A 15,589-nucleotide genomic window follows, 5' to 3' on the forward strand; every position below is an offset into this window, starting at 1 on the left:
AAAAAATGTGTGATTTCCAGCAAAGTTCAATCAATCAAAACAAATTGTACAGCGCGCTACTCATCCGTGAAGGTCGCTAGTCCCTGGGGAGGGGAATCCAGTAAAGGGGGGGGGGGCATGGAGGGTCACTGATCAAACAACCATGGTTCATCGTTGAGGTTCTTTCTGAAGACCAGTAGGTCTTTGGTTTTGTGAAGGTCGGTGGGGAGGGAGTTCCAGGTTTTGGGGGCGAGGTAGGAGAAAGACTTGCCTCCTGTGGTGGTGCGTTGGATGCGGGGGACTGTGGCTAGGGCAAGGTCGGCTGATCGGAGGTTGTGTGTGGGAGTGTGGAAGTTAACTCTTTCATTGAGGTAGGTTGGGCCGGTGTTGTGGAGGGATGTGTGTGCGTGGATGAGGATCTTGAATGTGATTCTCTTGTCTATGGGGAGCCAGTGAAGGGATTTGAGGTGTGGTGAGATTCGTTTGTGGCGGGGGAGGCCAAGGATGAGGCGTGTGGCTGTGTTCTGGATTCTCTGGAGTTTGCGTTTGAGTTTGAGTGTGGTGCCGGCATAGAGGGCGTTACCGTAGTCCAGTCTGCTGCTGATGAGTGCATGGGTGACTGTCTTTCTGGTGGAATCCATTTGAAGGATTTTTTTCAGAGTGCGGAGTGTGTGGAAGCAGGAGGAGGTTAGAGCATTGATTTGCTGTGTCATGGAGAGGGAGGGGGTCGAGGATGATGCCGAGGTTGTGTGCGTGCATGGGTGAGTGCTGGGCCTAGGGCGGTGGGTCACCAGGAGTCGTCCCATGTGGTTTTGTTGGGGCCGAAGATAACGATCTTGGTTTTGTCTGAGTTAAGCTTGAGGTGGTTAGTGGTCATCCAGTTGGCGGTGTCGAGGAGAGCAGCGTGTAGGTTGGTTTTGGCGGTGGTGGGGTTGCGGGTGAGGGAGACGACGAGTTGGGTGTCATCTGCATAGGAGAGGATAGTGATACCGTGTGCTCGGAGGATGTTGGCTAGGGGGATCACGTAGATGTTGGAGTGTGTGGGGCTGAGGGAGGACCCTTGGGGGACTCCACAGGTGATCTTGGTAGTGTTGTAGTGGAAGGCGGATTCTCTGGGTCCGGTCGGTGAGGAAGAAGGTGAGCCAGTCTAAGGCTTTGTGATGAATTCCTATGCTGTGGAGGCGTGTCTGGAGTGTGTGGTGGCAGACGGTGTCAAAAGCTGCGGAAAGGTCTAGGAGGATGAGTGCGACGGTCTCGCCTTTGTCCCTGATATCGTCAGTGCATGCGATGAGGGCGGTTTCTGTGCTGTGGTTCTTGCGGAGCCCAGATTGTGAGGGGTTGCTTCGAGGAAGTGGGATAGGCGGGTGTTGACTAATTTCTCTGCAACCTTGGCGGGGAAAGGGAGGAGGGAGATGGGGCGGTAGTTGGAGAGGATCTCTGGGTCACCGTTTTTTTTTTTTTTTTTAGCAGAGCGGTAATTTCCGCGTGCTTCCAGGGATCTGGGTAGGTGGCGGAGTCGAAAGAGGAGTTGATTATGTTGTAGAGTATGGGGGCGATGGTAGGGCTAGCTCTGTTGTAGATGCGGTGTGGACAGGGGTCGGAGTTTATGGTTTTTTCGGTTTCTTCATGTGTGGTGGGGGTCCATGTGGAGAGTGTGGTGGGGGGGGGGGGTCCTGAGTGGGGGTTGGGTGAGTGAGGGGTGTGTGTGGTATGAAGCTGTTGTGGATGTCCAGGATTTTGTGGAGGAAGTGGTTGGAAAGGGCATCACATAGGGGCTGTGTGTGTGTGGGGTCTATGTTGCTGGCTTGGGTTTGGCAAGTTCACTGATGATGGTGAAGAGTTCTTTGCTGTTTTGAGAGTTGTTGTCAAGGCGTGTCTTGTAGTGGTGATCTTTTTGCGGTGCGTATGACTTGGTGATGGGTGCGAATGGTGGTTTTGAGGGTGGAGAAGTTGGTTGAGGAAGGTTCTAGTCTCCATATTTTCTCAGCTTGGCGGCATTTGCGCTTGGAGTCTTGGAGTTCAGGGGTGAACCATGGGGCGTTCTTGATGTTGCGGGTGGCGATGTGTTTTCTGAGGGGGGCTAGTGTGTCTGCGCAGGTAGTGATCCATTTGGAGAGATTGTGTGCTCCTGTGTTGGGGTCGTTGGTGTGGGGCATGTGAAGCACACCACCCTAGACTAACCCAGATGTTTAGTTTTCAGATGTGTCTAGGTCTTGGAGATTTTTCTAAATGCCAGTGTCCTAAAGTCCAAAAGATTTTGAGAGTTAGACAAGCTCTCATTACCCAAATGTAAAACATAAACCTAAAAATAATCAAATGTCCTCTTGCTTGCTATGGGATAAGATGTTTTAGTGTGCGGGGGGGGGGGAAGAGGTGGTAGCCACCACCACACAAATTATTATTATTTTTTTTTTTTTATTCCCTGGCATCTAGTAGACTTTCTGCCCACCGCCGGGGTGGTTTGGTTTATTTTGGGGTGGGGGTATAGCCATACCCCCACCCTCTTATTTGGAAGAAGAAGAAAAAAATCTTTCCTGGTCTCTGGTTGGATTTCTGCCCCCCCCCCCCCCTTGGGGCAGATGGGCCTTCCAAAAATAGGCCGATCTGCCCCCAAGGGGAGCAGATATGGCCAACAGTAATGTGCCTCTATGGGGAGCGCCCCTTGCCCCACCACCCCTCCCCCCCCAACAAAACACACATATCGATGGTGCCTAAATAGAAATAGGACGATCTGCCCTTAAGGGGGGCAGAAAAGGCCTTTAAAAAAAAATCCCCTGCGCCCCCCAGGGAGCGACCCTTGTCTAAAGGATTCTCCCATTATCAACATAAATAAAATGTAAAAATAAAACATCCCTGGTGTCTAGTGGCTTCAGTGGTTGGCTTACATCAGCCCAATAAAAAAAAATACCCCTGGGGAGCAATCCTTGCCATGCCTATATAAAAAAAATCTCTGGTGTCTAGTAGCTTCTGCCCCCGGGGGTTGGGGGGGGGGGGGGGGAAATCAGCCTAATTAATATGGGCCAACCGGGGAGAGGGGGCAGAAAAGGTCTAATGACCCCCCCCCACCCCCCTGGGGGGCAGATCGGCAGGGGCGGGGGGGACAGAAATGGCCTTATAATAAATTGCCCCCCTTAGGGAGCGACCCTTGCCCAAGGGGGCGCTCCCCTTCTTTGTTTACCTAATGTAAAGTCCCTGGTGTCTAGTGGGCATTCCTGCAGCACTATCTCTATGCAATTGTGCTGCAGGAATGCTCAGAGAGACATGAAAAGGGAAGGAAAAGCTTTTCCTTCCCTTTTCATGCTTCTCTGCCTCCCCTGCCCCCCCGTACCGAGGAGAAACAAATCTATTTCCCCTCTTGGTCGCGCTGGTAACCATTACGTCTGCGGCACAGAACCAATTAAAAACATGTATCTAGTGCTATTGTTAGAAAAGGCCTTTAAAACCACCCCTGTTGTTTAAATGGCGGAAAACACCGATTCACAGGGTTGAAATTTTTGCATAATGCAGGGAGAAACATGATGGCTAAAGAAACGTCCACTGGCACAGTCAAGGGATGAATCACTAGCAAATAACAGTAAATATTACAACAGACACCCAGACAAGTAGAGCACAGAAACACCATAAAGGAATGTAGATTATTTGGTACATGACAGGGTGATGAACCGGCAATCAACAAGTATTCACCAGAAAGAGTTAATGAAGGTAACATTTGTTAGTGACAAGGGTTGAGTGATGCATTGAGATTTTATCCTTGTGAAAGGGATTTATTTTTTCTTCTTCTCACATGGTCTCCATTTAATTAGATTACATATTTGTCACTGCCCTATAAGGGGGAACACTTTGAAATAGCAAGCACACCAAGCGCACAGTGGAAATGTCTGAGAGAACTACAGAATCCTTTGAGGACACATCCAGACTACAGCATTGGATGCCTATAAGCTACAGTGAGGCTAACAACAACAGTTATTTTAGTTGGGACTAAAATCGGGGGAATAAATATTATTAGAAACCCGGCTCACAAACAAATTGGTGAAATGTGAGAAAGAACAAAAACTGGAGAAGTAGAGATGCTGAGGAAACAACTCGTTATGAAGACAATGGGCAATGCATTGTGCACACAAATAGGGCAGAGGTTTCCTTTCTTAAGCAATTTTTCACGAAAGGATATATAAGGCAGGCAAGCTTCTGGCTTTACAAGGGAAAACAAAACATACAAATGTGTTTATACCCCAAAGGAATAAGGACAGGTTGTACCCAATAACAAGATGGCATGAAGAAAATTATGGCACAGGTTCTACCAGAAACCATAATGCGAAGACCCTAAGACCAAGACAGAGGTGAGAAAATATCTCACAAGGATCCAAATGGAGCAGGTTCCCGAAGAACGGGCAAACAAGCTCAAAAACACATAGTATCAAGGAAAGTTCTGGCACCAATCTGTGCACTAAAACCAAACAAAAATATGGGTCCAGATCACTACACTCTGCTATGTCACAAAACTTTCAAAAACCAAGTTCTGGAAACATTGGCAAAACTAGACGTCATGCAGAGATCTTCAATAAGATACTCAGAGACAGAACAGAGATGGTTCAATAAGTAAGGACAAGCCCATGACAACATGTTTGATGTAGGAAGAATAGGAACACATCATATACATCACATACATACAAACATAAGTTCCCAAACCGCAATACAAACATTTTAGGCTAGGGATAGTTGTAGACCAATGTAAGTAAGTGAAAGACTTAATACACGACATGCTAAAAAAGACAGACCGTGGGTTTAATAGAAAAGGCAGGTCATATTTAGGACAAACAAACACATTACTTAGGTAACTTATACACATGCTGCATTGTTAAGTTAGCTGTGCTGAAACACATAAGAGGCCCATGCTACATTAGAATTAGAGTTTTTCTTTGGAGCTGCACCAACTGCCGCTTTCAAAATCTTCACTGTGTAAGGGTCAGATAAGCATTTGCGCAAGGCTACAGTGAGCATCATGTAACATATAATCACTTGTCGTGTAGAAAGATAGAGATGTTGAATGACGTCAATGTTACTTACCCACCATGAGGCGACTGGTACCTCTCCCCTATTATCTTATCTGTACTGCTTGTTCTTGCTTACATCAATGCTGAACTTGTGAACGTAGTTTTTTGTGGTTTTTACAGTATAAATGCCACTGCTTGTGAACTAGAACTTTGAACTTCAGTCATGGCCTCTATGTTGAGACTGCCTGTTGTTCCCAGCTGAAAATCGATTAAACCTATATTACTTTGCCAAATTGATCTGTCTTATTTTATTAACAGATTTCCTTGTAACATATTGAATGTGACACACCCAAGACTTCTTTAATAAGTTAGACGCTGAAAAAAATCATCCCGTACAATGAGCTTGGACATACTCGAGGCCACTTTAAACTAAGTCAGAATAAGAGTAAGGAGTAGAGACAGGATACCGAGAAACGCTGAGGGTACCAGTCATTTTTAAACAAATTAACCACTCACTGGTAGAGAAATTTCACACCAATACATGTTCACATTGTTTTCCAGAATACAGGAAAGGGGGCTGGTAATACTCAATGTAAGGGTCCATTTGACCCTTACAGGTTATTCAACACTGGTCTTCTACTTTCAAAATGTTTAGATGTCTCCTCTAGTCACTGGCAGGCACTTTAGTAAGATACAAGTGTAGTATCTTTATAATTGCAAATTTAATTGCCACAGTGTTCTCGGGTACTAAAGCGTCTTGAAGTAGAAAGCAATAGAAATAAAACTGGAATTATAGTTCAGGGATGTTTAAACTTCCCTTTTCTCTTCCCACTTCAGGACTTTTCCCCCTGTGAGCTGTGTAAGGATTCAAGTCATCCCATCAAAACGATGTTAAGGAAGCTATGCTCCATGGGAAGGACAAAAACAAGGAAAGAAAGACATCAAATAAAAAACGAGACTGAGAAGAAAGCCAATCGACGATAAGCAATGAGTTTGCTCAAAGACCACCGTAAGTATTGTCCATAACAGGTCTTCAACAACAGACATGCAGGGAGAACCTTTTTTTTTTTTTTTTAAACACACAACCAGCTGGACAACAACAACAAAAAACAACAATGAACAGACAATACAAAATATTGTTCACGCAGGATTCAGAAAATACAAACAGGATTGTAGTGACCAAATCGTCCAATGCCTGACTTACACTCAACCTGTATTGCCCGTTACTAATCAGAGCAAGGCTCATGTTACACAAAAACATTTAATTAGTTAAAATGAAACACAAAATACAATACTTGAAATATAGGGGAGCAAAATAACAGTACAATTGCGTGTGAGTGACAGAGGACCCCCCGACTGTTTCAAATGACCCTATTTCACAAAGATTCTTATGTTTTACTTTCTGAAGGGTTAAAGTACTTCAAATTGCTCTGGAGGAGCCAGTTGCATTCTAATCCAACATCGTTCCAGTATTGAGAGACCAGTACAAATCATTCCAGTATTCAGAGACCACCACAAACCCCCATATAACCCTAACCTGAGAGTTTTCAGAGATATAATGTTTGGGTCGATCTAGATATATAACGGTTTACAGAAGAATGTGTCTATAGACCGGGCTTAATAAAAACAGGTGCCATCCCTATCACTCGGCATAGAGACATCAAACATCACTCCCAAATGATATTCCCTTCCTGCGGGTGGTACAAGTCTCTCCCCCATCTTCAGATGCCACCAATCTGTTCCTTCACATGATGCTGCTGACACAGTTCTCCATTCCTCCTCCGGGTGAGAATACAGGTCTCTCTTCAGCTCACAAGAGTCATCATTCCTACTCCGGTGACACAGGCCTACTTTTAACGATCACATTTTACTTAGCGCACAAAAAGCACCTGCTCATCAACAAGAAGCATGATTGGCACCTAATAGTTATTACAAAACTGCACGCCTATAAGGCTACATGGCACTTCAATACAATTAAAACAATCCACAAAAAATCACCAACAGTTGAAATTACATGTTGTCATTTTAACTTTTCAAAGTAATATACAGCCCCTTCCACTACTAGCCAGGTTCACGGCACTGCCCCCCGGAGCATGTGAGCGCGCTTTACCCGCGGCAGGTTGGCCTTGGCCCGCAGGTTTCGCCCGTGCAGCTCGGCCAGGCTCAGCGGGAGCGACATGGTGGTGCCGCCGCCGCCGCCGCCGCCGACTCCAGAGTCTGGCACTGGAAGCACCGGAGGAGACGTAGGACAGAAGCGCGCCTCAGCGGCGTGACGTCAGGAGCCGTCGCGGGACACTGACGTCACGAGCGGACGCGCCGCTCAGTGGGCGTACGAACGATCTACGTAACGGCCCAAGAGAGGAGCGGTTGGGTTTAACGCTTCCGGTGTAGCGGCCATGCGTGGCTGCAGCTGCCGACGGTGATTTTCGTCAGCAAAACACAACGTTTGGCGATTTCTTCTTCCCTTTTTGCTACTGCTCACAAGGAAGGACTCCGAAGGCACAGAGTGCCACGCGCTGGAATGGGACACACTTTACTTTGGGAACCCACACATTTGGGGTTCTAGGTTAGGGTGGCCACCTGGCATTGAGGCAAATTCTGGACAGGTCTGTACAAATTCAGGAAAAGGGGTCAAAATTCAGGACAGAAGTTCACGAACGTCAGTTTTACAGACAGACTCAAGAGAGGCCATGCCTCACTATGTTATCAAAGCATTTATTTACTCATTTTTAACATAGCACTATTTATTCACTGTGGTCATTTTGTGATTGCCTCCTGCTATGCTACATTCAGGAGTCACTTTGGGTCCTTGTTCAGTAGTGAATTAATGCCCTTCAGCACTGTGTGAAGGCCATCGGCCATACCCAAATGTACCCAAGCCTTCCTGAAGAGAAAGTAACAACCACCTGGTTATGTTTCAGAACATTTGAAAAACCCCGGAAAACAGTATGGGAAACATTAAGGTAATTAACCTTATGCCAGTTTAAACAAATTGAACAAAAACATCTGGCTCACCCCAACCACCCATGGACTTTGGACCTAAAAATAAATTGTAATGAGGCAGGGCAGATGGTGTGGGCGACAGTCTCACACCTAATGGCAGGATGTGAGGTACCCACAACTTGTCTGTAGTCTCACAGCACTAGAGTGTGTATGTCTGGGACTCTACATTTATCTCCAAACTGGGAGCCCGGACTACCAATCATAGATAATTAAAGAGGAGAATGAAATCAAGATCAAATGCGAGGTTGTTGCTAAGAACTAGTTAAATAAGGAAGAGAAGAACAAGGTGGGACAATTCCTAAAATGAGACAAGATGGGTCCACCAAGACTATCGGAAGGTATTGGGTACCTGGGGAGTTGTCTCTGCAGACAGGAGAGAAACAGAAGAGGCACTGTCAAGTAGGAATCTGCATCAGAGCCCTGGACTGGGTCACCTCCTATCTCATCGGAAGAACCCAGAGAGTCCGACCTCCCCCCCCCCCATTCCGCTCAGAGGCCACCAAAATCGTCTGCGGCGTACCCAGGGTTCGTCCCTCAGCCTGACCCTCTTCAACGTCTACATGGCCCTGCTCACTAACATCGCCCGATCCCACAGCCTCAACATCATCTCATACTCGGACGACACCCAGCAGATCCTCTCCCTCAACAAGGACTCTGCCAAGAACTACCTCTACGAAGGAATGTAGGCCATCGCCGAATGGATAAAGAGCAGCTGCCTCAAACTATTTCACAAGAAATAGAAATTGGCTCCACCCCCTTTGCAAGGGATGACTCCTGGTGGCCTGCCACTCTCGGAGCCGCTCCGACTCCCATCGACCACGCACGCGACCTAGTATTCATCTTGGACTCCTCATTATCCATGACCCGGCAAGTCAACACAATCTCCTACTCCTGCTTCAACACCCTTCACATGCTCCGAAAAACTTTACAAATAGATACCCACTGAAACCAGAAGAACAGTCACCCAAAGCCTCGTAAGTAGCAAACTGGACTACAGCAGTGCCCTCTACGCAGGAACCACAGCCACACTCCAGAAGAGGCTGCCACACATCCAGAACACCTCTGCACAACCCATCCTGGACATCCCACGCCACATCACAGACCACCTGAGAAACCTGCACTGGCTCCCAGTCAACAAAAGAATCACCTTCAAACTCCTTACTCACGCTCACAAAGCACTACACAACACCGGACCAGAATACCTCAACAGACGACTCTCCTTCTACACCCCAACCCGGCCTCTCCGCTCCACCGACCTTGCCCTCGCAACTGTCCCATGCGTCCACAGAACTACAACCGGTGGTAGATCATTCTTGCACCTCGCCCCCAAAACGTGGAACACCTTTCCCACCCACCTGCGCCAGGCCAAAGACCTCCTTACCTTCAGGAAACCTCTTAAGACCTGGCTATTCGAGCAGTAGCAGCACCTCCCTTCCCCAATTATCCCCCCCCTCAGCACCTTGAGACCCTCACAGGTGAGTAGCGCCCTTTACAATCCCTGATTGATTAATTGATTGAAGTGGTTGAACAAGCAGCACCCACCCACCTTATCAAACTCTTCTGGTGCCATGGTCCGCTGTTCGTGCTTGTGAAGGGTGAGCAGGGGCCAGACCCCTTGCAAGGTTGTGCAAGGCAATTGCCTGCTTTGTCTATGTCTTAAAATGGTTTTGAAATTGAGCAGAACCCAAACTAGTGATCTGGGTTATCTCCAGATGTCAAGTACACTATAGAATCTTAAAAATATTTGGGATGTAAATTGCACAAACAAAATGTAAACATTTTAAAATCTAATTAGTGTTTCTTTTACATATGGCACTGTTTTCCCCTTTATATACAATTAGACCTCAGATTCAACTGGGAACCAATTACCTTTCGATACCTAGTGATTAATATCTACCATTTTCCCACTGATTTGCAGGATGAAAATCTCGGCAGAGCGTCACAGTCCCTCTGAGCCTAGTTTGCTTTTTGGTCTTCTCTTCCGCTTTCTGTTGTGGGCCACGTGCCAGTAGTGAAGATTGTGTGCTACCACGATGATAGTATTATTTTGCAAACCTTCCTCTGCTTGTCCTTATTTCCTTCTTCAGACATGCCACATATCTGATCCGGTCGCTGGGGTGCCATCAGGTAGCTCTTTCCACTCTAAAGCTACCAGTGAGTGCGGATGGATTAGGAATTCTGGACTTAAAAAACAATTTATTTATTTTTTAAATCTTTTTATTTGGTTTTCAACAGGTGCATACCATATCCAAATAGGCATTACATTGTAATATATCGTCCAAGCACCAGAGTAATGCGAACATAACAAACAATCCCCTCCGTCCCCTTCAAACCTACCCCAGACACACAAACTCGCTATAAATTTGAGCAGTTCCAAGTTCCATTTCTTCTCTACTCACCTCCCAAGGCTATTCAAAATGTGAAAGCATATAGCCCTCCTGTTGTCCCACCAGTTATCGCTCAGCAGGCTACTACACATCAAGGGAGTAATATGTCATCCAATCCCCCCACACCTTCTGAAATTTTCATGGGCATCCTCTATCCGCATAAATTACCTTCACTCCCATCATGAACCCATCCATTCACTTCCTCCATATGTCCACAGTGAGAGAATTTTCGGATCCCCAAAGGCGGTCAATGTCTCTCTTAGCCACCACCATTCCAAGGCCACAGAGTAGGAGCTTCCTACGGGGCAGATCAATATCATTGGATATTCCTAATATAATAAATTTAGGGTCAAGGGGATCTCCTCTGATAGCACCCCTCCCATCTCCCCCACTATCTCTCTCCAATAATCTTGGATCACAGGGCAATCCCACAGTGTATGCAGGAAGGTTCCAATATTTCCTCGACATCTAAGACAATTTGGTTGCTGTGCCCTTCCCATCACATGTAAGCGTTGTCTGTCATAATATATCCTGTGAAGGATTTTAAATTGAATTAACCTGAGTCTCAACCGGATAGCCACCTCCCTTGGAAACATCAGTGCCGCCTCCCAATATATGTCTTCCACTTCCCCCAGGTCAGCCTTCCATCGCCTATGCAGTTTTAGCAGTGGGATCGGCATGTTATTTATGGCCTTATATGTTGACGACGTGGCTTTGGTGACCAAGCCCTCCATCATTAGGCAACCTTCTAATGGGGCGTAAGCCGGTAATCCTTCTCCAGGGAGACCATCTGCCCTCCAAGCATGACGCAATAGTGTGTAGTGGAAGAACTGTCCTGCTCAGCTTGTATTCAACCCGGAGGTATTCGAAGGGCATAATATCTCCCACTTCCATCACATCTCCCACCTTGGAGATACCAATGCGGTCCCAAATCTCAAAGCCTGTCAATTTTCTCATTTCTGGTAACCAGCCTCCCTCCCATAAGGAGATCTCTCTCGTGGGGCGGCGGTGCCATCCCAGTATCTTGTTGACCCTAGTCCACGCCCGAGGGCCACCCGAGTGGCCGGCAGAAGATGGCGACCCTCTCCCTCCCTCATACAAGTAATATTTATAGGATTTCCCTTCCCACTGTAGTCTCTCCAAACGGAAAGTGGGATGGTCTCCAGGTGAGAACAACCAGTCATTTACATTGATCAAAAGCGCTGCCCAATAATACGCCTCAAGATCGGGGGGAGATAATCCCCCCTGCATAGTGATTGCACTGTAGTGCTTTTAAGGCTATTCTCTGGTGCTTCCCCTCCCATAAAAAAAGCTGCATGTCCCATTCTATGGTCCTAAAGAGTACCGGAGGGATCTGGTAATACGTCTTTTGCACTGCGTAGAGGAATTTCGGAAGAGGGATCATCTTAACCATGGCCACCCGTCCCATCAACATGAGAGCTCTCCACCTCTCCAGGTCCGCCCAGCACTCTCTCATTTTCTTCCCTAGATTATTGGCTTTGCAGAGTTCTATCCTATGTGTCATATAAAAATACAGAGATATTTTAATCTCAATAGAGGTTTGCAGGTGTATTGGAAGGGAGGGAATTACTACGTCTCCCTGCGGAGCATATAATATTGATTTGTCCCAGTTAATGCGGTACCCAGAGTACCTCCCATATTCCTCAAACAAATTAAAAAGTTTCGGTAAGGATATCTTGGGGCGCACAACTTATAAGAGTATATCATCTGCATACAGATAAATGCGTTCCTCTTCGTCTTCCTTTTCTTTTAACCTGACGCCATGAAGTCCAGGCTGTGCCCGGATCCTACACGCCAGGGACTCGAGAGTGAGGGCAAAAAACAAGGGGGAGACAGGGGACATCCCTGTCTAGTGCCCCCTCGCAATGGGAAATTCAGAGGAATTCACGCTACCTGCCGTTACTGGATTACAGTAGAGCAGCCTCACCCATCCCCTGCATCGGGAGCCAAATCCAAATCGCTCTGTGGCTTCCAGGAAGGGCCACTGCACCACATCAAATGTATTCCCAGTATCAAGAGCTAAATATAAATGTGGGTCTGGGTGGTCCAGTATGGTATTCAGCCAGTTATGTGCTCTACTCAAATTGTGCCTTGCAGAGCGTCCCGGCCAAAGGCCCAATTGGTCCATATGAATTAGAGGGGAAATAACACCAAACTTTCACCTCCACATTAAGGAGGGAGATCGGTCTGTAAGATGCACACAAACATCTAGGCCTCCATTCCTTGTGTATGACAAGTATTTCAGCCCTCCGTAAATCCGGAGGGAGAACCCCCTGTCCCTGGGCCTCCAGAAACATATTCAACATATGAGGGGCCAGGATGCCACACAAGCTCTTGAATAGCTCAGCCGGGAATCCGTTAGGGCCAGGGACTTTACCCGGTCGGAGCCCTGTCAAAGCAGCTGTGACCTCCTCAAGGGTAATATTACCTTCCAGTTCTGCTTGGGTCTCTGCATCCATGATGGGCCCAACTATATTTTTTAAGTGTTCAGCAATCCAATCAACCTCTTCCAGTGGCCTTGCTCTATAAAAATCACTATAGTAGCAGGCGAAGGTCTCTGCAATGTCTCTATCTGAGGACACTCTAACCCCTTCCTGGGTCTCCACCTCCTGTACCCATCTTGCTTCAGTCTCTCTTCTCCTGAGCCAAGCGAGGAGCCTCCCGGCCCTGTCCCCAGCCTCATAAAGTCTATACTGGGCAGCACACAACTGGCTCCTAGCCTCTCTCTCCGCAGTTTCCCGGTATTCAGCTCTCGCCAGTTCCAGTTGACGAAGTGCAGAGAGAGACGGCTCCTGTCCCAGGGCCACTTCAAGTGTTAACAGCTGATATTCCAGCTTCCTCAGGGTTTCCCTCCCTTTCCTTCGCTTCTGAGCTGCTACATTTTGGGCAGTCACGTAGCACCGTCTTAAATGCCTCCCATATCACCACTGCAGACCAAACTTAGCCCACATTTTCTCTAAAGTATAATTCAGTGTCAGTCCGAAGCCCGTGTGCCACCTCATGATCCTGGAGATCCCAACTTCCCAGCCTCCATCTCCTGTCTCCTCCCACTTGACTTTCTATACGGATCACCAGAGGGGAGTGGTCCGACAGACCTCTGGTCAGATAATCCACCTGGTGTATAGTGCCTACTTCACCTGCAGGGGTAAATATATAGTCCAATCTAGAAAAGACCCGATGGGCCCCAAAATAGTAAGAATACTTCCTGTCCACGGGATGGGCCCATCTCCACAGGTCCGACAACCCCAGGGCGGTGGCAAACTCATAAAGTGGGGTAGGGGGGCATGGAGTTCCCTGCCTCACAGATCTATCCATATCCACCACCATCACATCACTGAAGTCTCCTCCCAAAAGATGGAGCGGGAAATTTACTCCTAACAAGATCTTCACCAGTTTCTCCAACAGGGGGGCCTAAAGCCTAGACAGGGCACATGCACTCAACAGCAGCATCTCTCTCCGCCCCCAGAACCCCTTCACTCCCACATATCTGCCTTCTGGGTCTACCCTTTGACGGGCAATGCGAAAGGGGGGACCTGTGAATCAAGATTGCCACCCCTCTGGACCCAGATCTATAGGCCTCATGTGCCAGCATGGCATAAGGCCCTCTGCCCAAAAAAATACACTTTGTGTCCCGAAGGTGTGTCTCCTAGAGGGGTACTACATCCGGTTGCAGCCTCTTTATATACTGGGACACTAAGCCACGCTTAACCCTATCACCCAGTCCATTTACGTTCCAGGAGAGGACCGTGAGGCCCTGTGTGTCCACTAATGGAGGCCCTGTCTCACTACTCACGGGGGCCATTTAGAGCCACTAAGGAAAAGGACAAGAATGAAGTAGCTCCACAGCAACTTAGGTCCCCAGGAGCATGAAGGGTTGGCTTGATGATTAACTGTGTGATAGGTATATCTATCAGCTGCTTGTGTCTGTGGATGAACTTTATGAACCCGAACCCAAAGAAAAAGAAACCCCCCCTGAAGAAACCGTCTTCCCACCCCCCACCACGCCTCTTACAGCCCCCTGTGAGTATCAACCCCCATACTCCAACTCCACAGGGGTCAAGAGGTCTGTAGCCCCCCCCTCTTCCCTCCCTCTGTCCCAACTGTCAAACTAAGAACAAGGTTTAAGGGGAACCCTTGCTGTGGAGGCGAGTACCCCTCAGTTCAGCACACTGCAGGCAGGGGCTTGTTATCCCCTTACAGTACTCCCAACATCCATATGGGAGCTCTCTATCTGCTGGGGGGGATGGAAGAAAGCCAGTCCATGCTCTTCCGGCCTCCGCTCATAGTGCTGTTTCTCCAGTCTCACTGGTCCCGGGGGGCTCGCTGTCATCCTCTAGACTATTTATGGCCTCCATCAACTTATCTGGTCCACAGCAGCCCCCAGGCGAAGCAGAATCAGTATCCTCTTTTCTGTCCCTTTACTGGATACTCATACTACGGTGTCTCTCGGAGTCAGATGAATCTGGTCCACCCATGGTCCGTCGGGGAAACCGCCACGGCGTGTCCCCTCTGCCTCTCTGTCTTCTTCGTCCCATAGTCTGGGGAGAGACCATTCCTTCGGTTGTGCTCCCTCCTCGTTCCTGATCCACACATCAGCTCCTCCGCTCCCCCTCCCAAAGAGCTAGGGCCTCTTCTCCAGCCACCCCCAGGCCTCCTCCAGGGACTGAAAGAAATGCGCCTTCCCCTGAAACAGGACTTTCAACTTGGCCGGAAAGAGAAGCCTGTATTGCATTTGAAGACTGCGTAGCTTGACCTTCACTGAGTCAAAGGTGAGGTGTTGTCTCTGGACTTCCCTAGTATAGTCCGGGAATATCAGGATCTTAGTGTTGTCGTATCGGACCTCTATCATTCCGCGTACCTCCATTCATGTCAAGGTCCTGGTAATTTAGAAATCTTTATTGAGCACCCTGGTCGCTGACATCACCTTTCGCAGGTCTTGGACAGTGTCATCGAGATCTGAAACCCTTGTATCTGCTGTGGTTACTGGTTCTGCCACATTTCGCAGGTCCTGTCGCAGAATGCCTCCGAGCGCACCTCCCCCACTCGCCCCTTCAAGGCCTCCCTAGAGGCCTGTATCGCCAATAGGAGAGTGGCACTGTCTGGGGCCACCGGGGGATCAGAGGCTGGCGATGGGGGGGGGGTTCATCACTTTCTTGTAACAATCCATTTTGCCCTGCCGGGGCGGTCTGGCCTCCTTATCTCTTGCCA

General features: G+C 48.1%; 1 protein-coding gene across 3 annotated transcripts in view; it reads right to left on the reverse strand.

The window, feature by feature from the left end:
- LOC138296815 (zinc finger protein 318-like) overlaps positions 1-7,219 on the reverse strand; it is a 142,188-nt gene extending 134,969 nt beyond the window's left edge. For all 3 annotated transcript variants that reach the window (XR_011203906.1, XR_011203905.1, XM_069236269.1), the window contains exon 1: positions 7,081-7,219. Coding sequence is in view for 1 of the 3 variants with exons in the window: in XM_069236269.1 (XP_069092370.1) it covers positions 7,081-7,149 (69 nt within the window). In the remaining 2 variants the exon portion in view is untranslated. The remainder of the gene's footprint in view (positions 1-7,080) is intronic.
- Positions 7,220-15,589: the final 8,370 nt, after the last annotated feature.

Source organism: Pleurodeles waltl, chromosome 5 (assembly GCF_031143425.1).
Source record: "Pleurodeles waltl isolate 20211129_DDA chromosome 5, aPleWal1.hap1.20221129, whole genome shotgun sequence".
NCBI lineage: Eukaryota > Metazoa > Chordata > Amphibia > Caudata > Salamandridae > Pleurodeles > Pleurodeles waltl.